Source organism: Panthera tigris, chromosome B1 (assembly GCF_018350195.1).
Source record: "Panthera tigris isolate Pti1 chromosome B1, P.tigris_Pti1_mat1.1, whole genome shotgun sequence".
NCBI lineage: Eukaryota > Metazoa > Chordata > Mammalia > Carnivora > Felidae > Panthera > Panthera tigris.
The window spans coordinates 76,827,914-76,853,400 of record NC_056663.1 but is presented as its reverse complement, the minus strand read 5'-3'; the positions used below and the strand labels follow the sequence as shown (position 1 = coordinate 76,853,400).

The 25,487-nt window shown below is 43.5% G+C and overlaps 1 protein-coding gene across 7 annotated transcripts in view; it reads left to right on the top strand.

Moving 5' to 3' along the window:
* Positions 1–24,489, top strand: part of DCLK2 (doublecortin like kinase 2) — a 151,172-nt gene extending 126,683 nt beyond the window's left edge. For 4 of the 7 annotated variants that reach the window (XM_042983786.1, XM_042983785.1, XM_042983789.1 and 1 more), the window contains 8 exons: positions 2,236–2,355; positions 2,598–2,744; positions 9,207–9,340; positions 9,765–9,842; positions 15,690–15,786; positions 16,418–16,498; positions 17,663–17,779; positions 23,073–24,489. In XM_042983786.1, the coding sequence (XP_042839720.1) occupies positions 2,236–2,355; positions 2,598–2,744; positions 9,207–9,340; positions 9,765–9,842; positions 15,690–15,786; positions 16,418–16,498; positions 17,663–17,779; positions 23,073–23,300 (1,002 nt within the window). In that variant the 3' untranslated portion in view covers positions 23,301–24,489. Of the gene's footprint in view, positions 1–2,235; positions 2,356–2,597; positions 2,745–9,206; positions 9,341–9,764; positions 9,843–15,689; positions 15,787–16,417; positions 16,499–17,662; positions 17,780–20,695; positions 21,137–23,072 lie in introns of those variants that run through there. The other 3 variants (XR_006216735.1, XR_006216734.1, XM_042983787.1) reach the window with 2 other exon arrangements.
* Positions 24,490–25,487: the final 998 nt, after the last annotated feature.

Sequence of the window (25,487 nt, the reverse complement as noted above, 5' to 3'; positions counted from 1 at the left end):
AGTAACTCCTGTCATCTTGGCTTCATGTAGAGTGAATTAAGTGCATTTGCTCGCCTTTGCATGTTCACAAAAGTACATCTAACTCTGCTTGTTAGTGCAATAAAAGACAAGCCTGGCATAGATGATCAGGAGGCTTCTAAGTAAGTGAACAAATGTGGAGGGTTTGCTGAGTCTTTGTTTCTGTGTCCACAAGGAGTTGGCTGAGGGACCAGGGCACTGTCTGCTGCTTTGTGCTGTGGCTCTGTAACTTAGACATAGGAGTTTGGAAACAGGTAGGTGGCCCTGTCCCCAGCCTCCCAGCCATGGTGCGCTAGGGTCTGAGAACCGCCGCTCTTCCCGGAGATTTGGGAGCATTTGCTGAGTCTCAGGCTGGGCATAGACTTCCCACCCCTGCTCATTAAGGGGTATAGATTCTCCTCCCTGCACAAAGTCTAGCGTGGTTCTGAGTTACACCGCAACTCAGTGTAATACACCTCTAGTTTCTATCTTTTCAAGAAATCAAGTATTTTCAGCTTTGCAGCTGTCATTTTCACTTTGAAAAATTCTTTTTACTGAAGGATTCCTCTTTAAAAGGTTAGATATTGTGGAGCAGCTGGGTGGCTCAGTGGGTTGAGTGTCCGACTCTTGATCTCAGCTCAGGTCTTGATCTCAGGGTTGTGAGTTCAAGCCCCACCTTGGGCTCTGCACTGTGCATGAAGTCTACTTAAAATAATAATAATAATTAAAAAAAAAAAACAAGGTGATGTTGTGTAGCACAAAAAATGTGAGCTTGGATGTCAGAAACCTAGGTTTGCATTTACCTCAAAAGGCTGTTCTAAGGATAAAGCGTTAAGACATTACACAAGTACTTCGCAAAGCGACTGACAAATAGTGACTAGATTCCTAGTAAATGTTGCTTCTTTTCCTACTTCTGTTTAGCATTTGCACTGTCATTTGCCAACACGGACTGAGTGATTACTTGGACAAGCACGGGGCATTCAATGCTCAGGAAACGCTCCACATGTGTGGGAGCTAGCACAGATATTCTGTGGATGCTATTCTTTTGTTATAATGTGTACTTCATCTATTGTCAGAGTATTTGAGGTGGCTTAGAGTAAAATGATATGTACACATGGATGTGTGAAGATAAGACAAGAACCTAAATGATATCTTGACCTAGAGATAATTCTCTTATTGCAGTGGACACTAAATTTGGTTCTGAGATTCGTGATAGCAAAGGCAAAAGGGACGATATGAGGGACATACACACACATATGGGTGTATACATATGTGTGCATGTAGGTAACAAATGATATCTCTTAAACAGTAAGCTTTAGGTGTAAGTTACATTTGAAAACCTAGAATGTGTCAGAGGGCAGTTAGTTAATTTCACAGAGCATATCCTAAATTCAAAGTAATTCATTATTATAGCTACTGAGGATCAACAAATGTGATATTCCTGAAATATTTTCATGTCTCATAATAAAGTAGAGCAATAGTTATACATGATTCATGGTTGGTATATTGAGAATAATTCCTTAATGCTGTGGGTAAACATTTTTGCTACAGTTGCTGATCCTGGCTGCATGACTCACAAGGATTGATAAGTAGTATTTTCAGGCAAGTGGTTAGAAATAAAATGAGAACCGTGGTCCCTATGGTACTCTGTTTTCTGATTTCTGAAATACAAGATAATAAGGAACATCCTTCTGGGGAATGATTTTATATCCAGCCATAGAGGAAAAACTTTTTTTTTCCGCTTTGTAAATTTCAACATGAAACTCAAATTCATATTAGTAATGGTTTAAAAACAACAAAAAATTTAATGCTCAAGTTGTATTCCATACACATGCAAATTTCCTTGTATACTTGATCTTAATTTTGAGTGTTACATTCACATTAAAAAAGTGGTTCCATATGAATCACAAAGCACAGTGCTGTGTGCCCAAGCTGCCAGTGTCATGACCTCTTAAGGTGTTGAAGAGATAAGAAGGCAGTATGTTTTATGTGCCAGGACAACACCATTGAGCCCTTTCAAGGGACGTTTTGAAGATAATCAGTTCCTTTTTGTTGGTGACAATGACACGTCACACTGACTTGTCCTGTCCCTATGGAAACCAGCTTGGCCAGGGTTTGGTTTGCTTTGCGCCAAGGGGGATGCTTCCCGTCAGCAGACTATGCACCCTCCAGGTTATAGAAATCAGGCAGATGGTTCTGTGGTGTCTGATCCACCTCTCTAACCCCTTCCTTTGACAGGAGCACCTGATTGAGAATGAAGTGTCAATCCTGCGCAGGGTGAAACATCCAAATATCATCATGCTGGTCGAAGAGATGGAAACAGCTACTGAGCTCTTTCTGGTGATGGAATTGGTCAAAGTAAGAGGATGGAGAGATTTCAGGAGATTTCATTGGTGCCAAATCCCAAGACTTAACCATGTTCTTGAAGGACCTAATTGGAAAAAATGATCTCCTACCTTGAAACTTTCATTATTTATCATCATTTTTCATGGCACTTATGTCATTTTTTCATCTGCTCCAGGCTGATGAACCTTCTTTGTTACCTTCACGGGATTGTCACTATTGACATTTTGCTGTGTTCTTTTTTATGTGTCCATTAGGGTGGGGATCTCTTTGATGCAATTACCTCTTCAACCAAGTACACTGAGAGAGATGGCAGCGCGATGGTGTACAACCTGGCCAACGCCCTCAGGTATCTTCATGGCCTCAGCATTGTGCACAGAGACATCAAGCCAGAGAACCTCTTGGTAAGTCATCTCTGCTGTTTTTGTTCCAATTCATACCTCTCTCCCTTTAAAATGACATGATCTCATGCAAACAGTATCATTTCAGAGTCTATACGAATCCTGCAATAAGGGATTGAGAGAATTTAAATGAAGGGACTCAGCATGACTCAAGTTAGTGACCAGTGACCATAAAGCATTAGTGGATTTCTTGAATTGATATGTATTTCTGTATTTATTGTTTATCAGACATTAGAAAACACGTTTCCATTTACGTTTTTTTTTTTTAAGTTTATTTATTTTGAGAGAGAAAGTGAGAGAAAGAAAGGGGCAGAGAGAGAGGAAGACAGAGAATCCCAAGCAAGCTCCACACTGACAGCACAGAACCTGATGTGGGGCTTGAACCCATGAACTGTGAGATCATGACTTGAGCCAAAACCAAGTGTTGGTTGCTTAATGGACTGAGCTACCCAGGCACCCCACATGTACATCTATGTTTTGATTGATGGTACTGACTAAAGAAAGGTGAGAAGGAAAATTATTTTTGAGGTAAAAATTCTGAAGAATAAATCAGAGAATGAGAAGCTTATAGGAGGTAGAAGTAGAATATGACGGTTTGTTTACATGCAGAACAGAACCTTAGGAATAATTTAGTCCATTTATCTCAGCTTTACAGGTACAGAAATTGAGACTCAGATGTTGATTTTTCTTGTTTACAAGTCTTATTTGTCCCACTGTTCTACAGAAGAAAAGTCTGTGGCACTTGGAGGGCCCATAATCTGGTCCCAGTTTACCTTTTTAGTCTCTTCTGTTACCGACCCTTCCCCACCTATCTGGCCAGAGTGACACTCACCTTCATGTCATATTTAGCACACCTCCATGGTGGCCTTAATAAACACAGCTTACTAATTGGGCTAATCTTTGTGTCCACATTGTAGAGAAATTTTAGAGAAGCTGATAAGGGACTTCTTCACACATTCCCCCCAGACACAAACAAGACCATTTTTTCCCCTCTTTTTCTACCTTTCAGGGCTGAGTATCATCATCATTACTGCTTAGGTGAGGTTATCTGAATATTTTATATCATGATAATACAAACCCAAGTTTTCCTGTCCTTACTCATTAGACTGAACTTTATCAATACCATTACATATCATTGCTTATTTCCATACTGGTCTACATTTGAAATGCTGCCTCTCCCAGCAATGTAGCAAATGTATTCATCTTATAAGGCAGTGAGCAAAAGGCATGTCCTCTCTGACGTCATTCCTGACTCCCTGGACCGAGTCAGTCATGGCCACCTCTAGTTTTGCTCTGCATGCCCTGATGTGGTGAGTTTATCATGTGCTTGTCTGTCTCCTTCTATAGGTAAGCACCATTAAGGGCAAGGTATGTATCTTAATTATTTTTACGTCGTCAGTGCCTTGGACAGTTTCAAGGAAGCACGCTGTGGTGGATGTGGAGTAAATGGTTGTTGACTAACCATTGACAGTCACTTAGCTAGCAGTGAGCACTCACTCAAACACAGATCTTTATAACTTGTCTCATACTTGTACTATACAAATAATTGTGGAAAGGAATATGCATTGATGTTTAGGATTTAAGGCCATCCTGGGGGCTTTCTGCTAATCCAGAGTATCCGTTTTCCCCTTTTGGTAATATCATTTGATGATTTCTGAGTATCCATTTAAAAGTATATGAGCTTTTTCCTTCCTGTCTTCTACCTTGAGGAACTGTGTTCCATGTCTAGATTTTCCTCTTAGGAAAATAAATATCCCTTCTCTGTAAAACAGGATGTATGATGGACTTCATTTTACGATCTCTAAGGAGGACTGGGCCTCAGGATAGAAGTGAGAATATGGTGTTCTCCCCTCAAAACAGCCTTCTCACCTGTTACAGGCCCAGGTGACAAAGGTTGGCCAGGGGCTTCACAAGCAATGGTGACAGGGCTTTCTCTGGCAGCGGCCAGACATAAATGCCATGGTATTAATGAGGATGCCTCCTTTATTTCTCCCTTCTGTCCATGGCCCACCTCACGCTGGTGGCTGCATGTACTGATGTTTTCTGAAAATACAGACCTGCAGGTCTCTAGGGACAATTGGTTTCTGTGGCACCAGCCCATTCTGTAGCTTTGAATGTCAAGGCCCTGTGAGGAAGGCAACTGAGGCATTAGTGAACTTGCCTGTAAACCAGGGAATGTGCATTTCCCAGCTCATTGATTCCACTCTCCCCTCCCATGTCTTCTCTTCGTTTACTCACAATGTGTATACCATTTCAGAATCTGATACCTTATCCTTTTATCACGCATCAAAGGAAGAGAATATGATGGAGATGGGTGTCTCCAAGATGATGTGTCTCAGAATATAACCAAGAACTTGGAATCAACTTTGTTGTCTAGTCTAACTTGCTCTAGATGAGTCTTCACCCCTCTTCAAGACCTGCACCAGCCCCAGTGTGCTACCCAAAAGGGAAGGGAAGGAGGATATCTGGATGAGGCTAATGTGTGCTCTAAAAGGGTCAGGCTTTGGAAACCTTACCTGCACATATCTAAGTAAAATATGTACCTGCCATTGAAAATTGAACTAGACCACTCTGCAGATTCTAGATTGAGTCAGCAGGTCAGAATTGCCCTAGGATGAGAAAGTGCCATCGAGGCACTAGAAGTAAGTACACAGAGTGACCATCGGCCTCTCCCTACTCTAAAAATGAATTCTGTTTTTAAACAGCAGAGCATTCAGACATCTGATTTGCATCCCCTTCTCTGGTAGCGGTGTCATAATTTAAAACCCTGCCAGCAGAGATGTATGGGTCGGCGTGTCAGGGAGCACTGGGGTGGCCATTAATGCTGTGAGTTACAGCCTGGTGGTGCCCTGTCAGACTTAACTATGAGAGACCAGTGATAAATTCCGCTTTTCCGGGAGTTCTGGAGACCGAGGAGAGAAGAGGGTTGGTTTCTCCTATTTGAAGCCCTTCTAAATCATTGTGTTGACATTTTATTTAGAGAACGTGCAGCGTTTACTCCGTATGTGGGATCTACATTCCTCACATTTTTAACTTTTGCATTCTGAGCGCAACTTTTGACAGAGCATCTCTCAGCTTGTGGTGGGGCATTTGAACACCACAGGGCTAGAATTCTCACAGTTGTGATTGCTTAAATTCACTCAGAATCTGCATAGGGGTGCAGGCTGCAGCCGGGGTTCTGCCAGGCCTACTCTCACTTTCAGACACAGAATCTGTTGCAGGATGGTGTAGTGGGATGGTAATGGTTTTGGTTGGAATTCCCACTTGGTAGCTACTAAAAACTTGAGTTTTCTATGCCTCAGTTTCCTCATCTGAAAAACACGGGTAACAGTTATTTTCCTAATCACCCAGGGGGGTGACTCTGAGGTCCAGTGAGATAACGTGTGGGAAAATATTGGCATCTCTGGAGTTCTGTGAGGATGTCAGTAACTGGGGAAAGAACTAAGCACACTGCCAGAACAGAAGGCCTTTCTCTGGGGTCCCTATGCATTTGTCCACCTCTTTTTTAAAATCATTCTCTGAAAGGAAAGCCATATGTGTTTATATGTCAGTGTCATTCTCTTAAAGCAATGTACAAATGTGTGTCTATATGTGTAGATTTATAGATATTTTTTCCTGCTTTGAAGAGAACCTCCAGCTAATATTTGAAATTTACTCATATTATCTTTCACATATTTGCCTCTGTGTCAAGTATTGGGGAGAAATGAATCAGATGAAATATTTTTCAGGCTTGTCTGCTCCTTATGACACTTCTCTTTAGATGTTTAGCTGAGGATAGGATGCCAGTTGCCCAGACATAATTCAGTGATTATAAACTGTTCAGTACCTTTCTGTTTATGCTTCTGCATCTGACTCTGAATTCCTTATAGGGGATATGAGAAATGGGGCTTCAGGGACTTCTGAGTGTCTATAGCAACCCTCAAATACCCATAGGCATTCCTAAATTGCATGTCGAAAGTAAACACTATTTTTCAAAAAAATGTACCTAATGAGTGTATTTTGAATTTGCAAAAACAAAATAACAGTGACATTAATAAAACTTTTTTTTTTACTTTCATGATATAGACATTTAAAATTATAATGTTGCTTAGAATGTTCTTATCACTGCAATTACTTAGGGAATTTCTGAAGTCTGGGTTTCAGTAAATGCATCATAAATTCTAACTGTAATTCTCTATATCAGATTGTTCTCGTTAATGTTTACATTAAACATAATGGATGGAAGGTCGTCCTTAGACCCTGGCATGACTGAGAACTTGGTTTCTGTTGCTTTAGGCTAAATCATTAGTAGCTTTGAATATGCCTCTGCTGAGTTGTGGCTGACTCAGAATGATAAATATCCGTGAGCCTCACCATTACTCCCATGAAACTTGAAAGTCATAAAGATGTATGCTGGGGATGTATACTTAGTACATAAATGTGGAAGCAGTTATTAAACACTATGGTGAAAAACATTCTTCTTTCACTGATGAGGGCATCACAGGTAAGGAAGGTATTTAAGTGCCATACTTTTTAAATGCCTGTACAGATTGGGTATCGCTGACAAGGGGGAGCCCTGACGTGCTTGATGCTTTTTAATGATGTCTATATAAATCACTCCCCCTCATTGAGTATCAGATTAATGGACAATGTTGTTAACATGCTTATCTTGAAAAAACGTAATTTTCTAAATTTTTCATCCTTTAGTGAGTAAGCGGCTTGGGTGAGAATCTGCCTCAGTTCATAGTAAAATGTGAAGAAAAGCAAACTAAATAGGACTAAAATATAAAAATAGAGAAAGATATTATGTTAGTAAAGATTAGTTCTCTGCAGTTGCTCTTCTCTGAAATTCACTCTTTTCAGAATGGACATCCAGGAGATGAATAGGTTAAAGATTACATAGTTAAATCTAAAAACCATCTATTTAGAATGTGACTCTCAGACATTTATCCCCAAAGGAGAATTTGCTTATGTATAAAATTTCCTGATTATAGAACCAACACATGTTCATTGTAAACATTTTAGAAACCAGTGAAAAGTATAAAGAACAAAGCTGAAGTAATCTTTGGTGTTACCACCTAGAAATAAACTGAACATTTGGGTGTGTTGTACTGAATATATAATTTTGAATGTTCTTTTTATGTAATATAGTGAATATTTTCCGTAGGATTAATACTTATTTGAAATGTGCTTATTAGTGACTGCATAGTATTTTATCATAGGAATGTTCCATGATTTATGAAGTCATTGTCCTGTTAGCCATTTATGTTCCTTCCAGTTTTTAAAAACATAGATAAATTCTGAGATTAGTGGCTTTGTGTGTAACCTTTGGGTTCATCTGTATTCCCTTAGGGTTGGTTCTTAGAAGTAGAGTTACTGGATCAAGGCTTATAAATAATTTAAAGAAATGTACATGTTGCTGAAATGTTTTCTAGGAAGATTGCTTCCATTTAAGCAAAAAGCACGCACGTCTTCACCAGCATTGTTAAACCGTTTCCAGTATAATTAGTTGATTTCATCAGCCAGTCCTTCCAGGAAAAGGAAGGAACCTTCACTGAGCCCTGCTCTGAGCTTGGTCTCTTGACACCACCCCTGGGACTAGTCTCATCCCACTTCACAGGTGAAGAACATGCATAGGGTGGTTTTTGAAGGTCACTCAACCAGAAAATGGCAGAGGTTATTCAGGCTCAGGCTGTTTGATCCCAAAGTTTACTTTCTTTCCAAACTTCCAAAGTTTTTCATTATGTGATATTTATATTCATCTTTGACTGTTCAGAGAACAAGTCTTGATTTTATTTTCTAAACATGACTGAGATTAAAGTCATGGTGTAGGTAATAGACTCTCCCACCCTCCACCTTCCCAGGAGGAGTTTGGAGGACACAGTCTAGGAGGATTAACTCCAGGACAGTTAATAAACACCATTTCGGAGTCTCTCAAGTACTTCACACTCAGTGAGGATGTAGTCAAGTTCCGTTTCCTACTGTCTAGGCCACACTGGGTAAGCAGCTACCTGCACCCCTAACTGCCGTGGCAGCATGCACACATATTCATTATACTCCTAGATAAGGAACTTTTTAAAAAAGTTATTTATTTATTTTGACAGAGAGAGAGAGAGAGAGAGAGAATCCCAAGCAAGCTCTGTACTGTCTGCACAGAGCCCAACACAGGGCTCAAAATCACGAACCATGAGATCATGCCCTGAGCTGAAGTTGGACACTTAACCAACTGAGCCACCCAGATGCCCCAAGATAAGGAACTTTTTACAAAGATGGAAGATACTGTCTTCTGTATTTCACACAATCATGCAAAATCTCTAAAGAAAACTTAGAGCTTTAGAGCATCCGAAGTAAACAATGGTATTATCAACAAGGAGAGATTTTTTTTTTAATTTATTAATCAATGTTGTTTCTATCTAGTTCCAAGGGCCCCTTTGGAATCATTGAGAAAAGAAACTACTTCTTATTATTGGCTGGTTTCTGTTCCAGGTGTGTGAATATCCTGATGGAACCAAGTCCTTGAAGCTGGGAGACTTTGGTCTGGCCACTGTGGTGGAAGGCCCTTTATACACAGTCTGTGGCACACCAACTTACGTGGCTCCAGAAATAATTGCTGAAACCGGGTAAGACTCCTGGTGGCTTTGGTTAGTACTTGAACTTCGGTGGAAAAAGGTATGTTTTGCTGCTCCGGCTGCTGTGTATTCACACTCCTCCTGGGAACGTGGAGGGTGGGAGAGTCTATTACCTGCACCATGACTTTAATCTCAGGAACTGAGGTGTGTGCTTCTGTGTCCAAGAGCTCTAGGCCTGGACTTTTGTCCCAGGGCCAGTCTTGGAAATATGGCAACAGTTCCCAATATTGTGGTTAGCTCCGGAGAAGAGTAGATGTCCCAGTCCAAAGGGCAGTTAATTCCTTTGTGTGAAATGAGTGGTTTGACACTGAGGAAGCCCTTCGTCATAACAAACAAAGGCAACTACTCCAGTAATTTGGAGGGTTCCTGGGAGTAATATCATTATTTCTCCCCTCCACCCACTTTGTTTTCTCAGCTATGGCCTGAAGGTGGATATTTGGGCGGCAGGCGTGATCACATACATACTTCTCTGTGGATTCCCTCCATTCCGAAGGTCAGTGGCTCTTTGAGTAACAATATCTGAATTGTAAACTCTCCCTTTGGTCAGGAAGCAGGCATTCTCATCCTGGCAATCAGGACCAGAATCTGGTCAATAAAAATGTCAGTTAAGGAGTGCCTGGGTGGCTCAGTTGGTTGGGCAGCTGACTTCAGCTCAGGTCATGAACTTAAAAAAAAAAAAAAAAAAAAAAAAAAAAAACAAAACTAAAAAAAAATGTCAGTTAAAAATTATATAAACATACCTTTTACTTTTTTTCTTAATTTACAACCTATTAATGGATATTCCTTGACCACACTTCTGATGTGAGGTCAAGGCCTTTGCTTGGTATATGGTCCTCTGAATTTCTTGTCACCCTTCTGTAAAACACACCAAATCATCCAATGTGTACAATATCCATTCTCAATCTTTTTCAAGTGGAGTGAGATTTAAAGATCTTTATGAAGCAGTCTGATCCTTCTAGGTAAACAAACCTTTTCCCGTTTTTTTTTTTTCTTCCAATTTTTTTAATGTTTATTTTTGAGAGCGAGCGAGCAAGCAGGAGTCGGGAGGGGCAGAGAGAGAGGGAGACAGAATCTGAAGCTGACTCCAGGCTCTGAGCTGTCAGCACAGAGCCCAACACGGGGCTCGAACACATGAACTGTGAGATCATGACCTGAGCTGAAGTTGGACACTTAACTGACTGAGCCACTGACGTGCCTCCTTTTCCAGTTCTTAATAGTCATTTCTCCTATTTAATTTGACAGCAGGGTTTTTTTTTTTTTAACAACTCACTTTCCAAAGCTTTCAACCTAGTTCTCATAGAAACAGTGAACTCTTTCTTTTTAAATTAATTCTATCTGTTCACATAGTATTTCACATAATATTTAATGAAATTTAAATTAATTCTATATGTTCATATATTTCACGTAATAGTTAATGAAATTTAAATTAATTCTATCTGTTCACGTAATATTACAAATTCTTTCAGCATAAATAGGCCTGGGAACAAACAGAGACTGATTCTTGGTAATCACGTATCTCACCTGGGGCGGTGGGGGGGGCAGAGGTGGCCACACACAGGTGTCAGAATGTGTGACAGCGGGCATAGAGCATACCCAGTACTGTGAACATGAGAGAGTGCAGGGCTTTGGCCACAGGGCCTCTTTTGATCTGTCCCATCTCCCTCTTTGGAGCAAATGAATGACTTGGGAATAGAAGTTCATCTAATGATGCAACTTTGATTTTCTTATGTATCTTCTTGAGCTCTCTTTTCACTTTAATCTCTGTTATTGTTCATTTTACAACTACTGTTGAGTAGCTACTGTGTGCCAGGCACTATTCTAGGTGTCAGGGATCAAATGTAAAGCATATTCTCTGATGTCTTATTTATGGTGTTGTACTTCATCAGTAAGTTCAATACATTTAATTTGCTGCCTCTCCCCCAACATTTTATTATAAAGCTTTCAAACCTACAAAAAAGTTGAAAGATATATCTTTTTTAAACGATAATTTTCAATTGATTTGAACAAGTTTTCTTTTTACTGACATAACAGTAAATACAAGAGTGACACAGAGATGTCAGTTTCTACTTTTGAGAGCCTTATGGTGTAAAGACACCCATCACCAGAATATTGATCAAGAATAAATTGAGTATGAGGGTATGCTTATTTGAGGGCTGGAAATCACAAAGTTTAAGTGAAAGGTAGAGCATTTGAGTGGGACCTTGTCCTTGTGGCTAGGATTGGGTTTCTGCAAGTGGGAAGCTCTTGCCATCTGGCCATTAAATCATGGTCTTCCTTCAAAGTCATTGCTTAGGTGGGTTACACAGACTATAGGATTACTGCACTATTGGCCAGCTTTTGCTGAACAGTTAACTACTCCAAAGGTTAGAGCCAGTTCTATGGATTTATGGGGCAGTTCTTCTGATCTGGGCTGGCTAATTGGGACTTGATGGTTTAGTGTGGCATCACTCACACGCCTGGTAGTTCGCTCAGGGTCAGCTGGGACAACAGATAAGACTTGGTCAAGTGCCTTTCAGCATTCAATGGGCTAACCTTGGTTTCACATGATGGTGGATACAGGATCCCCAAAAGCAGCCAGAGAGAGGGCAAGTTCCTTTGCTCAACCACTTTCCAAGTGTTCACTTGACACAGATTTGCTGATTGATGTCCCATTGACCAAATGAAGTCAAATAGAGTAAATGTGAGAGAAGATTAAGCAGGTATGTACATGGAGTGGAATAATTTGTGGTCATTTTTACAGTTCCATTGTGTTCTGGCTGGTTTTAGTGATGATTTGTTTGGGGAACTAGTCAAGTGAAGGGGGTAGTTTTGTTGGCAAGTGATCATGGGGCCTGTTATAGCAGAGTTTCCATCCTTGGTTAACCCAAGTTGAGATCAGTTGGAAAGGGGTTATCAGGGATCAGTTTAGAGGAATGTGTGCTCACAACTCCCTCTAGTGTTTCCACATGCCAGTGCAGTCTGTGGGTTTGTTATTTGATTTTGCTTTTTGCTTTTAACCAAAAGCGAGACTGAGACTCAGATTGAACAGTATGTATCTATTGTGACTTGTTTCTCACTGCATGGCAGCTTCTTTGTGGGAACTGGAGGTAAGTATGTGGCTAATTAAAAGCAATAAAGCTACCTTTTGAAAGCTGTTGACTTATATGTTATATTCAGAAGCTGGTCCTACAACCACGATATTAGTTATTGCCTAAGCAAGTCTGATCTTGGGGCCACTGACAAAACATAATATTTGCATGATAATTTTGTTTTTCTGAAAGATGCACTTATACCTCCCATAAGCCAAATGTTTAAACATTATTTTGTGAGGTAGCTTACAACATTTTCATGTTACCTCATCAGACAACTGTTTAACAACTTGGCATTGAAAAGAAGGAATGTGCTCAAACTCCTGTTGTTTTCCAGGTTTTTCTTAATGTACATTTTTAAACTTACAGCACCTTGATCCATGAGCTGTATTGGTTTAGGATTTTAAAGTGCCCTGAACATCTCAGCCCAATTGTGGAAGTATAAATGTGTAAATAAGTCCAGTGTGGATTTAATCAGAGTGGCTTTTACTATGTGACTACTTAGAAGGATAAATTAGCTTTCTGTTCTTCTACTGAGGGAAGCTTGAAATGCTCAAAGTGCTTGCAGTTCACAGCATGGATCCTTTAGGTGACTTCTTATTGCTGGGACCCCCTAGGCTTTTGTTTGTTGACTCAGACTATTTTGCCAAGAACCTAAATTACTTGCTGCAGTTACACTTCCAACTTTTTAGCTGTTTATGAACAAAATAAAAGTCCTGTATGTTAACAAAATATAAGCTATTTGCTATTCCAGGAAAAAAAAAAGATGATGAGTAATAGAGCAGGGTGGCTAAAAGCAACGGTTCTGGAATTGGGTGATTTTTAACATCTTTTTCTAACATTTTCTCCTGGAGAGTTGAGCTGAGTTCAGTCAGCAGGGAAATAACAGTGAAAAAGAAAACATCAGACAACCTAGAGAGAGTTTGTGCAGGCTCATAGAAAAGCACTTTCCAGGAGGGCGGTGGGAATTGCTTGCCTTACCTGGTTGTCTGGCCTGACTTTTGCTACTCATTCGATGTGCCTCTTGACTCAGACTTTATGAACTGGCAGGTGTCAATTCAGCTGGGCTTGTTGAGATGTCCTGAGTATTCACAAAAGCCCACAGACTCTGCAGGCCTACCTTGGAGATGTTGTGAGAGTGGTTCCAGACCACCGCAATAAAGCAAATACCACAGTAAAAGCAAGTCCAATGAATTTTTTGGTTTCCCAGTACAAATAAAGGTTATGTTCACACTGTACTGTAGTCTGTTAAGCGTGCAGCAGCATTATGTCTAAAAAAACAATGTGCATACGTTAATTAAGAAATGCTTTATTAAAAAAAAAAATAGTAGAGGTCCCTGGCTGGCTCAGTTAGTGGGGCATGGGACTCTTGATCTCAGGGTTGTGAGTTTAAGCCCCAGGCTGGGCATGGAGCCTACTTAAAAATAATAATTAATAATAATAACAGTAAAATAAAAAGTACTTTATTGCTAAAAAATGCTAACCGTCATTTGAGCTTTAGTGAGTTGTAACCAAGGATCACAAATCACCATAACTAACAGATTAATGATGAAACAGTTTGAAATATTGCGAGAATTACCAAAATGTAACAGACGCAAAGTGAGCAGATGCTGTTGGAAAATGGTACTGATGGACGTGATCCCTGCAGCGTTGCCACAAACCTTCACCTTGTAAAAAAAGAGTACAGTTATCTGCAAAGTACAGTAAAGGGAAGCAGAAATAAAACGAAGTTTGCCTGTCCTCTTTTTCATTAAAGGTGTAGGGTAGTCACATCACACAGCCCCAGAATTTGTCCCTAGGCACTGCCCCAAGTGACCTGTTTCTGTGGACACCACACTTGCTCACTCTGGGAGAGCAGTTAGCATGACTAGGCTTACGTCTAGAAGGCCGGGTGGGGTCTCATGTGAGTCCTCTGCACAGCAGGCTGCAGGGGGCCTGTTGGCAACTCCAAGGCAGATGGTGCACACTGAGACTGGACTTCCACTCCTGGATTTTCATCTTGACTCCAGCAGCTTATCCTGAGGTTTCCACTAGGGCTTTGTAATGAGTGGCCTAGAAGGCTAATGATTTTGTTTTCGCTCAGCCGTTGATGCACCCACCAAGTAAGGGGGAGGTGGGGCTCTGTGGCTCTGCGTTCTAGGAGACAGTGACATCCACCTTCCTGAATGTTTCCCAGCAGTGTTTTTACGTTTCTGTGTACCTTCTCTCAAAAGTCAAGGCGTTATGTTTCAGTAGGCACCAGCTATATGTGCAGGAGCACCTCTGAGGGTAGCACAGTTAGGTACGGGCTGAGGAAGGATGCCCACCCTGGGAGGGCAGCAGCATCAGTTCACCTCAGTCTGTGTGGTTCTAGTCGCTCTTCTTGGATGGGCTCTTTTTTTTTTTTTTTTTTTTTTTTTGCAGATTGAGTTTAAGTGAAAGTCAGGTTCCAATGGGGAGCTAATTATGTCATGAATATTTTATCCAGATTCTGGACTCCTTATGACTCTTTCATATCTTGGCTGTTTCACTGCTCTTGGCTCTTTTATTGGAAAAGTAGAAAGAGGAAGGGCAAGGAGAGCTGACTCAGGTTTGTTACTTTTCCACTCTGATCACCATGAGAGATTAAGTGAGGGCAGATGCCGAGATTGTTTTTTTTTTCCTGAAATGAGGATTTACATTATTTGTAGATTCCATATTTTTCTTGAGTCCTTTTTTCTTTGGCAGAATATATACATTACCTTTTAACCATTTTTAAATTTACAATTTTTTTTTAACATTTACTTATTTTTGAGGGACAGAAACAGTGCAAGTGGGGAGAGGGGCAGAGGGAGACACAGAATCTGAAGCAGGCTCCAGGCTCTGAGCTGCCAGGGCAGGGCCCAATGCGGGGGCTTGAACTCACTAACTGTGAGATCATGACCTAAGCCAAAATCGGAAGCTTAGCGGACTGAGCCACCCAGGTGCCCCTCAATGTACAGTTTTAATGGCATGAAGTACATTCATAGTATTGTGCAGCCATCACCACCGTCCGTCTCCAGAATTACTGCCTTTTCTCAAGCTGAAACAAGTTTCTTGAACCTTGTGTCCTCTCTTTCCCTGATACCCAGGCCTATGGATATGTTCTTTAGCTCATCATCTAAAAGGAAAAAATGTGTCATAACAAATACAATTGAGATATGAAATTCCCAAGCCAAGAGACTGGACTCCTCACCCCATTCTTCCTGTGAGCATTTTGTTGAAAACTGCATGGTAACTTTGATTTTTCTTCTATTTCTTTGTCACTGACTTAGTGAGAACAATCTCCAGGAAGATCTCTTTGACCAGATCTTGGCTGGGAAGCTAGAGTTTCCAGCCCCCTACTGGGATAACATCACAGACTCAGCAAAGGTACCCATCTGGGTTTGTTTCCATGGGTTACATTGTGTCAAGGGGCCCTCGTCTGCCGTGTGAGGCTGTTGCAGCTCTTGGAATCGAGCTCCAGGTCTGGCTTGACTTTTAATGTGTTTCTTCTTTAAGTTCATCCCACAGTATAGTCTCTGGAACTCATAGGCACATTCTGAAAGCTGGACTGGCTGTCTTCCCAATTTGCCCCTGCCACCCTCCTGCGTTCCTCTAAGCCCTAAACATGAGTTCTTTCATTTATTTAAGAAATATGTATTGGACACCCATCAGAATGTGGGAATGAGACATACTGACTTGCCAAAAGGAACAATACTGCAGTTTTTACACTGCGGAATGATGATAATAACCAGAACTCTTAGGAGAGAACATCTTGGTTTAATGTAGACCCAGGAGAGACCTTCTCTTCTCTCACACTGGTGCTGCCCTGAGGCAGCCGTGTCTGTGTGATTGCCTGGTAGGGCAGTAGGAATGTAGGTGATAATAGCTTCTAAGGTGAAATGGCTGAGCAGCTGTGTTGGCTGGTTCTTTGAAGTACTTAGTGCAAGCTCAGATATCTGTGTTTATGCTGGAAGTCCCCCACCTCGCCTCTTCTATACTCTTCTTTATTTGGTTCCAGGAATTAATCAGTCAAATGCTTCAGGTAAACGTTGAAGCTCGGTGTACCGCGGGAGAAATCCTGAGCCACCCCTGGGTGTCAGTAAGTACCCACGTTCTTGGGGAAGGAACATCTGTAAGTTCTGTGACCACCAGCCTGCTTCTTCACCGTGGCTTTTGCACATGCAGAGCTCTGCATCCAAGTTCCATGGCAGATGAGATGTCTGTTTTCTCTCATGAGCAAGTAGCACAAAGGTAGCTCTCTGGGAGAAGGCACTTGGCATGAGGATCTCGGAGTATTTGATCCTGCTCTGTGAGTGACCTGGGCAAGTCACTGTCCCTTTCTGTCCCTCACTTTCCTCATCTACAAAATGAAAGGATTGGTTGGGATGCGCTCTCAGGAGCCTTTCAGCTTTTGCCTTCTGTACTTACGGGGTTTGAGAGTTTTCAGGATTTGCCCAAGAGATGAGCATGTTTCAGACGCTGATCCCCATGTCTTTATGACACATGGTAGTAGGAGATCTCCTTCTGAGAGTAAGGAGGCTGAGACATAGTCCCTTCTGGAGCCTAGTAGAGGGGGTGTGACGTTGACCAGAGTTCGTCTGGGCTTGGTGGTACCTCTGGGTTTAGGGTAAATGTGATCCATTAAGTGGTGCTGGTGGGAGAGTTTGCATTTACCTTATTCCCAAAGACTCCATGAGAGTGAGGTTAATGTACTTAGCCATGGGCTTTTGCCTGCATGTGGGGGAGTGGTGGCTCCTTGCACCCCTCCACTATCTCTGCAGGGTCCCACACATCCTGACATGAGGGTTCAGCCTCTCTGGATCCTGCCAAGTGACTTAGGTCTTGGACCAAGTAGCTGAGATGCCACATTTCTTTATGAGCGATAAAGACTAACAACTAAGTGAATTCTTGATCAAAATAATAAACTCTTCATTAATTTTGGTGTTTCCATGGGAGGGATCTGTACTAAACTCTGTGGGATTTGTGCCTTGGGGACAGAGTCTTAGAAGCCTGAAGAGTGTCTTTCTTCGTGTTCTCAGAGACTGGTGCTCTCTACTTGGCCTGATTGAGGCTTAAGGAGCAAAGGGAATGGCTTGGGGTCTTCCTGAGGACATAGGACTGCTAAACAGCAGTAATTGTTCCCCTAACCTTGTGGTGAAAATCAGTCCTGTTAGGAAGAGATGGTGGGGTGAGGGTGACTATTCAGGAAAAGCCAACGTAGACCTGAGAATCTGAAATCATTGTATTTGATTCTTTTCTGTAGGATGATGCCTCCCAGGAGAATAATATGCAAGCTGAAGTAACAGGTAAACTCAAACAGCACTTTAATAATGCGCTCCCCAAACAGAACAGCACCACCACCGGGGTCTCGGTTATCATGGTAAGTGGAAGGCACTCTGTTCTGCCCTTGGAAAGCTGAAGTGTCGGGCCTGACTGCTCGGTGGAATTTGAATCTTTAGAAGTGAATAGCCGAGGTTCCCTCACATGGAAGTCCGCACCTTCCATGTTCCTCTTTGCTTTTCAAGATTGGCTTGGCACGTGGAGTGCACCCATCTGGCCGACTCCCAGGCCTCGAGTTCTGGGGTAGGGGGCTGTGCAGGTACCAGCAAGGCCAGCCTGATGAGTCCCGGCACCAAGGAGCCGCTGGCCCCTTCTCCCGGGCTCGGTGCCCTCCCTGGCAGCTGCTTCTGCTCTCCTCTCTGTTTCTCATCCGGAGAGGGCCTCCCAAGCCCGGCTGGGATTTACAGCCTAAGGAAGGAACTCCCTGCCTATTCAAGGCTTCACAAACACACTGTGTGAGGTATGAATTATTCTTTGAGACCAGGGGTAAGAAACCGCTAAAGTTAAACAAATTCCTTTAAAAAATCCGTGCTTTGTGGCTTTTAAAAGTACAGAACAATGCAAAAAATATATATTTGTGTTTTTGTTTTCAGGGTTAGAAAGATTTTGAGATGTCAGTAACAATGATCCCCATAATTTTTTTTAGGTCTCCCTTCTTTCAAAATGATTTTAAGGGAATTTATCTAAATGCATAAACACAACAAATAAACAGTGGCATTAAAGTAAGGAAAGAAACGTTAAGGTAAATTTAGCAAAAGAGTAAATAAAGGCAGAAAGAATAAAATTGAACTAGAAGTGCGGTTAGCTCACTCAACACCGGCTGTCCTGGCCTGAGTTCCTGCTGAAGTCGGGCCTGAAGCCCAGCAGTGAGTATGTCCCCTCCTGTTGTGGCACCAACACTGGGGACCATGACCTCTGTTCTGCCCATACCGCTCACATGATCTGGGAGCAGGTGAGGGGTTGCCTTCTCCAGGACCTGGGGTGGCTTTGGAATCAGACTTTCTAAGGGGACAGGTGCCTGAGTTGTTAGCGGCTTGGCCACCCCTGACAGCCCCCTGGGAACCTGACAGCCAGTGATGGGCTGTCTCTACATTTCCAGCTTTCTTATCTCAGGACAAGCATCTCACCCTCTGGAAAGGTTCAACTTGTTTTCTACCCAACTAGAAGGAAAGCGGTTGCTTACTCTCTGGCACAGTGTAGTCTAGGAACCTTTACTCAAGAAGATTCTGGGTCCATATAGAAGCTGGAAGGAAACCCTTCCCTGCTCCCCACCCCCACCCTCAACACGGGGAATACAGAACACTGTGGTATGTGTTGTTGGGTATCCACCACCTTAGCCCCACTAATGGTCTGCCATTCCCCTTTCTCCCCCTGGAGCGGCTGCATTTACCTGGAAGCCCTCTGTATGTCCTCGGAACTCCTTTACTCTTTCCCTGCTAGAAAGCGTGCTCTCACACTGCTTCCCTCCCCCAGACAAGGCCTGAGCTTGCAGACTCGGTCTTTTGACATGTTACAGGACATTGGGGTGCTCTGTGCCAAAGTAATGAGAAGGCCTCTTGAGTTGTGGTTTTCCTAACATTTTAGCAGCGTTCTGCTGAAAGCCCGGGAAAGTCAGAGTTGTCACAGAGCTTAAACACTTTGAAAAGAGCCATCTTGATTGACTCAACAGCATGAGAACATTTTTAAGCGATTCACCTACAAGAGCAGGCACTGATGGGTGGGACGGATGGCAAATTACAGACTGGTCGCATGGACACCGTAAGGCTTCTGCAAAATTTAGAGGAAATAAAACATAGAAAATTGGCACACTTGACACATAATGAAGAATCTTAAGAGTGTTTTTTAGGATCAAAATTTAATGGCTAGGTTAATTAAGCTTCAGAGTCTCCTAGAAGAAGGACCTTTAACGGGACTGTGCCCAGGGCTTAGGAGAGTTCTGCCATCGTTGCCTGGGTTACCTGTGGACTCAGCGCCCACACAGGAATCATGGGCCGACGCCTGTGGCCCGCTAAAGCTCTGGAATGACCCAGCCCTTTACCTTATGGCCCAGTATAGGCTCTGTTCTGGATAATGACATTTAGAGCCTCTCAGAAGCTGTATCTTCCGGCTTACAAATGATATTTCCCATTTGCTATGAAGGAGATCAGTAGTCAAATTTCAAGCCCCTTAGCTTTAACTGGATGGTTGTATGAGTGAACAACCTTTATTATATCTGTAATCCCAGTGGTGGTTGTGCAAGTGGTGTTTTTGTGTGTTCAGTTGATTTTGAGCATGTTGGCAGGGTCCTGTCTAACCTCATGTTCCCTACACAACTCTGCAGGTTGTTAGGTCTGAGGAGCTGCTGAGTGGCATTATCACATTCAGTACCTACAGGAGAAATCAGTAAAGCTTGTCTCTGGAGGTACCGATTCTCAATGGCCAAAAAGCTGGCCTGTGAATTCGGGGCTTGTTCCCCAAAGCAGTGGCAAGAAGGCCTCCATGGGGACGCCATGCTAATCCTCACCCAACTGAGGACCTGGCCTGGGGCATGGTTGTGTGGGGGCAGCTGGTGGTGCTTCTGTGTTGTCATCCTCATCACCGCTACTGTGTGTCTGTGTGTCCTGCCCTTGGGAACAGTTTTAAGTGTTTTTTATATTAAGAGCAATTAACCACAAATGACTCTCCCTGGTATTCATACGTTCTCATAAGTAGAGTATGTGAGGGTAACCTCGTTCCCTGCAGATACAAAGAGAAGTGGAAATAATAGTGTATCAGTGCTCTAAGGTCGAATCATCAGATAACTGTCCTGTGACCCATACAACCTTACTGTCTGTTGTTGCGCCTGGCATTCTCTCCGCCTTGGCCCCCCACCCCAAAGTCAGTGCCTGAGGCTCCCGTGAGAAAATTATAGGATAGGAATGAAAATAACAGCAAAAGAAAGTAAAGTTGATGCTATTGTCTGCATTTTATTTGACAGTTTGATTTGACAGTTTGAGAGACACTTCAGAGTTTCACTCTTAACCCAGTTGAGACTATGGGGGATCCTGAAGCAGAATTCTGGTATTCAAACATGCTGTGCTTAATCAGAGCAACTTCTAATTTGCAGCCCATCTTAAATCTGCATGCTTGTCTCAGACTTTCTGACACCAGCGTCCAGCTCTTAGCTTCTTATCGGTGCGGGTCTCCTGTACGTACTGACATCCTTCTCAGCCAGCAGAGCATACCCTTGGAAAACTTTATCTTAAAACTTTACAGCTTGCCCCACTGCCTGTCATCCCAGATCAAGAGCTGGCGAGTGCATAGCGGGAGGACGCCAGCAGCTCTCCGGCTCAGTGCTGTTTTTCACTTGGTGAAAAAGCAACTTTTTGTGAACAACAGCAAAGGACAAGTAACTCTGTGAAGGCTTTTGTTCTCTTTCTCCAGCTACGTGTCCAAAGATACATTTTTATCAGTAATACAGGTGTGGAGCCTTTGGGATAAGAGAAGAGATTTATATTGGATTAGGCTTTGGTTTAAGACAGGCCTGTGGTTCTGAATAGCACTTGCATTTTCTTTGACTTGTCACTTGGTATAGTTAAAGGACAGTGCCTCTGCGGGGCAGGCTCCTTGTTTATCCCCCAGGGGGCACATCCCAGCCTCAGGGACGAGGCCATCTTGTGGCAGGAAAGGGAATTACAAGAAACCCTCATTTGCTGCATCTTGTAGCCAACTTGAGAAAGGATGAATTCACATGGAGGGCTTTCCCCCTCAGAGGGGATGATGTTTCTTTCAGGGGGAAATTTGGGAATGATTTGGGTTTAATTTGAGATAGACAAAACTGTTTCAGTCATGTTGCTTCTGTTTAAAGTAAGTCTAGTTTCTGTCCCTGCTTTCTCCTGCCTCTCCCGCTGCCTGCATTGCTTCCCTCTGACTAGGTCCAAGGCAATGGTATGTACTAACCGCACCGCAATGCTTTGTTCCGCTGCACACACACATGGTCTCCTGACAGGAACAGAAGAGGAGCAATAACTGGGGAGTTACTGTCTCTGCTACCCAGGAGGGGCTCTGTGGTAGAACCAAGTTGAATGCTGCCTCTCCCCATTTTCAGAGTGTTCACCGAGGCGTGGCTTGGCCTCCTCTCATACTAGGAAGTTGGAAGCTTGTTAAAGAGCAATGCTAAGCTTCTGAGGGGGCTTTTCCACAGTTACCTGCTCCCCAGGTAATTGAAATTGTCCTTGGAAATTGCTGGCTATTCAGCGTGAGCTTGGAAGGGCCTGTGGAGAACCCTGTTTTACAGCTGACACCAAGCCAGCCAGCCACACAAGTCCGTCTTAAAAGGTGTTGTTCATTCGTATCTTCTCCAGACCTTTTTTTTTTTTTTTTTTTTAAGAAATAATGAATCTGTACTACATTTCCCCTCAGGGTAGTTAGATTACAAAACGCCTCCTGATTATTGTGCCTTTGAGCTAAAGGTGCCTGAGAACTGAAAGCACATTTGGAAACCCAGTGAGATGACAGCTTGGCTGGGTCTCACTGGACAAGCAAGGAAATGTTCAAACTGAGTCAGAGGAGGAGAAAAGAAGATCAGGTCTTACCTCCCAGTGTAAGGTCAGAAAAGCAAGGTGATTTCCTCATGGTTGTGGCTGTTTCTGTGCTCCTTGAAGCGCTGAGCAGATTAAAAACTTTAGGGGTGAAGCACCTGGCTGGCTTATTGGGTAGAACACGCGACTCGATCTCAGGGTCATGAGTTCAAGCCCCATGTTGGGCATGGAGCTTACTTAAAAAAACAAACTTGGGGTATAACAAGATAAAACTGTCCAGAAAGACCAGAGAGCAGGTCAGGTGACCATGCAGGATGTCAAAAGGGGTAATGGTGCACGATCAGATTGCAGGACTTTTGTAGATTATGCAGACACTTGGGTTGTATAGGGATTACTTATTTATATGACATGTGAGTAACTTTTCAACCTGTGATGAAGAACTTGCCTTAGAAAAGCTGTCAAAGCCCTAGTGTTCTTGTAGGGTTTGCTCATTGTCACAGGATTCTTCTGGGCTCCAGATCTGGGTATGGGAAGAAGCACTCAGAACTCAGGCAAGCTCAGAGCCAGAAAATAATTGCCTCAGGCTGCCATCCAGGGCCAGCTGACACTAAGCCAGGAGCAGGGGCCAAGTGTGGCTGACCGCCTGGGGGGTTGGGGAGAGGGTATCCTCAGCCGTTGCTTTTCTCTTAGGCTTCTATTGGAAGAGAAGCTCGATGTTATTTCTCCTCTTCTGTTTCTGAGCCCTGTGCATGCTCTTGTGCGCTCCTGTCGTGGTAGCTATGACCCAAGCCCGGGCCGGGCTAATGTGTTATTTCTCCACTGGTTTCTCCTTAGAACACGGCTCTAGATAAGGAGGGGCAGATTTTCTGCAGCAAGCACTGTCAGGGCAGCAGCCGACCCGGGATGGAGCCGACCTCTCCAGTCCCTCCCTCAGCTGAGGAGCCCCCTGTGTCCGCACCGGCAGACCTGGCCCCCGCCCCTCCAGAGTCTCCCACACCCCCTTGTCCTCCTGCTGCCGAAAGCTGCGAGCGGGCAGGGACCTGGCGCCGCCACCGCGACTGACCCCGGGCAGACAGGCGGACAGGCTGGAGCCCGCCGCGGCTGGAAAGCCCCTCTTGTTGGGCCGCGGCCCTCTCGTTGAAGAGCCTTTCTCTGCTGACTGCTGTTGGGAAGTTTGCTGGCACCTCTGAGGGCTGCCAGGATCCAGGAGCTTGATGCCAGGGATTTGCTTCTTTTCATAATCTGGGCTCTGCCCACCGGTTCCTGGAGGTGTCCTATGCAGTGTTAGCTGCCGTGACAGATATTCGGAGCGGCTCGTTTTAAATTGTTTTCAGTTCAGTGGACATTTTTGCAGTGTCACCAGGAGAATGTGCAACTTTTATCTGGGATTTAATGCATTTTTATAGAAACACTTTGGATGAATCAAGCTCTCTCCCTATTTAAGTAAACTCGGAACGTTCCTTTTTTTTCTTACAAACAATTTAGAACTGCACTTGTCCCTTTGTGGGTGTCCTGTGAGAGGTGGCATAGCACCTTCCTCTGCCGAGGGGGTTCGGAGGACTGGCGTTCTGATGGAAGAAGTGAGCACCCGAGAGGACAGTCTGGTCATCGGACACTAATTCAGACTTTGAAAAGTGGTTCCAGGTGCCCGAGGAAGCAGTCCACCGTTAGCCTGGGGCGCTGGGCTCACCTAAGACAACACTGGATATTTATTTGTATACAGACCACAGGGGAATGTCACTTTCTTCCCTAGACAGTGTGCTCTCCCCCAACTCTTCCCACATATGTATTAGGAGACATTAATGGAATCGTCCTTTGGGCTTTTTCATGAAAGGCGTGGTGCATGCGGCACCCCCCCAGGCCAAGTGGTTTCTTCTTCAGCAAGCCGGCTTCTAGCAGAGCACGGTAAACTAGGCATCTGACTAGCCACCGCAGTCTCTTTCATCATCTGCTTGTCATCTGGAGCTGGCCGGAAACAACTGAGGAAACATAGCCCGAGGCACAGTCAGGACCGGGGCAGGAAAGTGCTCCACAAACATCCTCTGTTATTAACCTTCTGGAAGGCTGCTGGCAGTTTTTCCTTTTTTCCCCCACTACCCTGCCCTTTTTAATAATTGTACATAATCAATGTATTTGTTTTACCTGCTCATCTTCTAAACTGGGGGGCCCTGTAGTTCATTCTCATTGTTAGACTTTTGCCTCTTATAAGTGTACCCAACCTGCAATAAACCCTTCTTGAGGAAAAAAGTGATGGGGGTGGGCAAAGGATTGTGTGGTGTTGTTTTGCAAAGGATGTGTGATCAGAGCACACTTCCTTGGCCTAGGTTCATGTCCTTTTATGAAGTTTTAGGTGAGGAGTGGGGAGGGAGAATGATGCTTGGGAAGAACACATGAAAATGGATCTTGGTCAAAGTGTATTTGCTAACAGGTGCACACACCTGCAACAAAAGCTCAGGAATAAATAGGGATTGTTAATGTATGGCAGAGGAATCTTATGGAGCCAATGGCAGGAAGGTCCGGCTTCACAGGAAATAGGAAGCAGGGCAACTGTTCCCCAGTCTCCTTCTGTCTGTCACTGTCTCTGACTCCGAGACTGTGCAGTCTCCTGTCTCTGCTGCTCTGGGTGCATTTTGGCTCTTGGTTCTGTTCTCTCGTAACTCCTGCTTGCCTGTAGCTCTGATGTAGCCTGGTGCTGCTCTGTCCCCAACTTCTCAAGGCTGTCCCAACTCCAGGCCTTGAGACCATCTACTTCCACTCTGGATCTCTTAATTCACACTGCTGAAGGAATGAGACTATCTGACTGGCCCTTCTCCCTGGGCTGGTGCTGACCCATGATTCGATCCAGCGGCTGGTTACAAAATGCAGATTTTGCCTCCTGGGCCTACAAAGGCAGCAGGTATAGGCTTCAGGAGGAGGGCAGTTTCAAAAAAGCTGTAATGTATAGATCTAGAACATTTTGCTTGTCTCTGGCCTCACTAATGAGTTAAAGAGCAAGCTTTTTCATGGCTCCCAGTGGAGATATTTTTGTTAATGAAAGAGAAGAGCTAATGTAAAGGAAAGAGAACATGGAAATAGTGATGGAGCATGGCCTCTGGCAGTGATCAGAGCCTGAAACCGGGGTCCCTCTCTGGAACGAGGTTAAAAGGCATTTGCTGACAACTTCAAGTATTTGCCAGGGAAGTGCTGGTCACTGGTGATAAGACGAAGGAGTGTCTTCTGGACAGCACGTGCTCCCATCCTCTGTGTCAC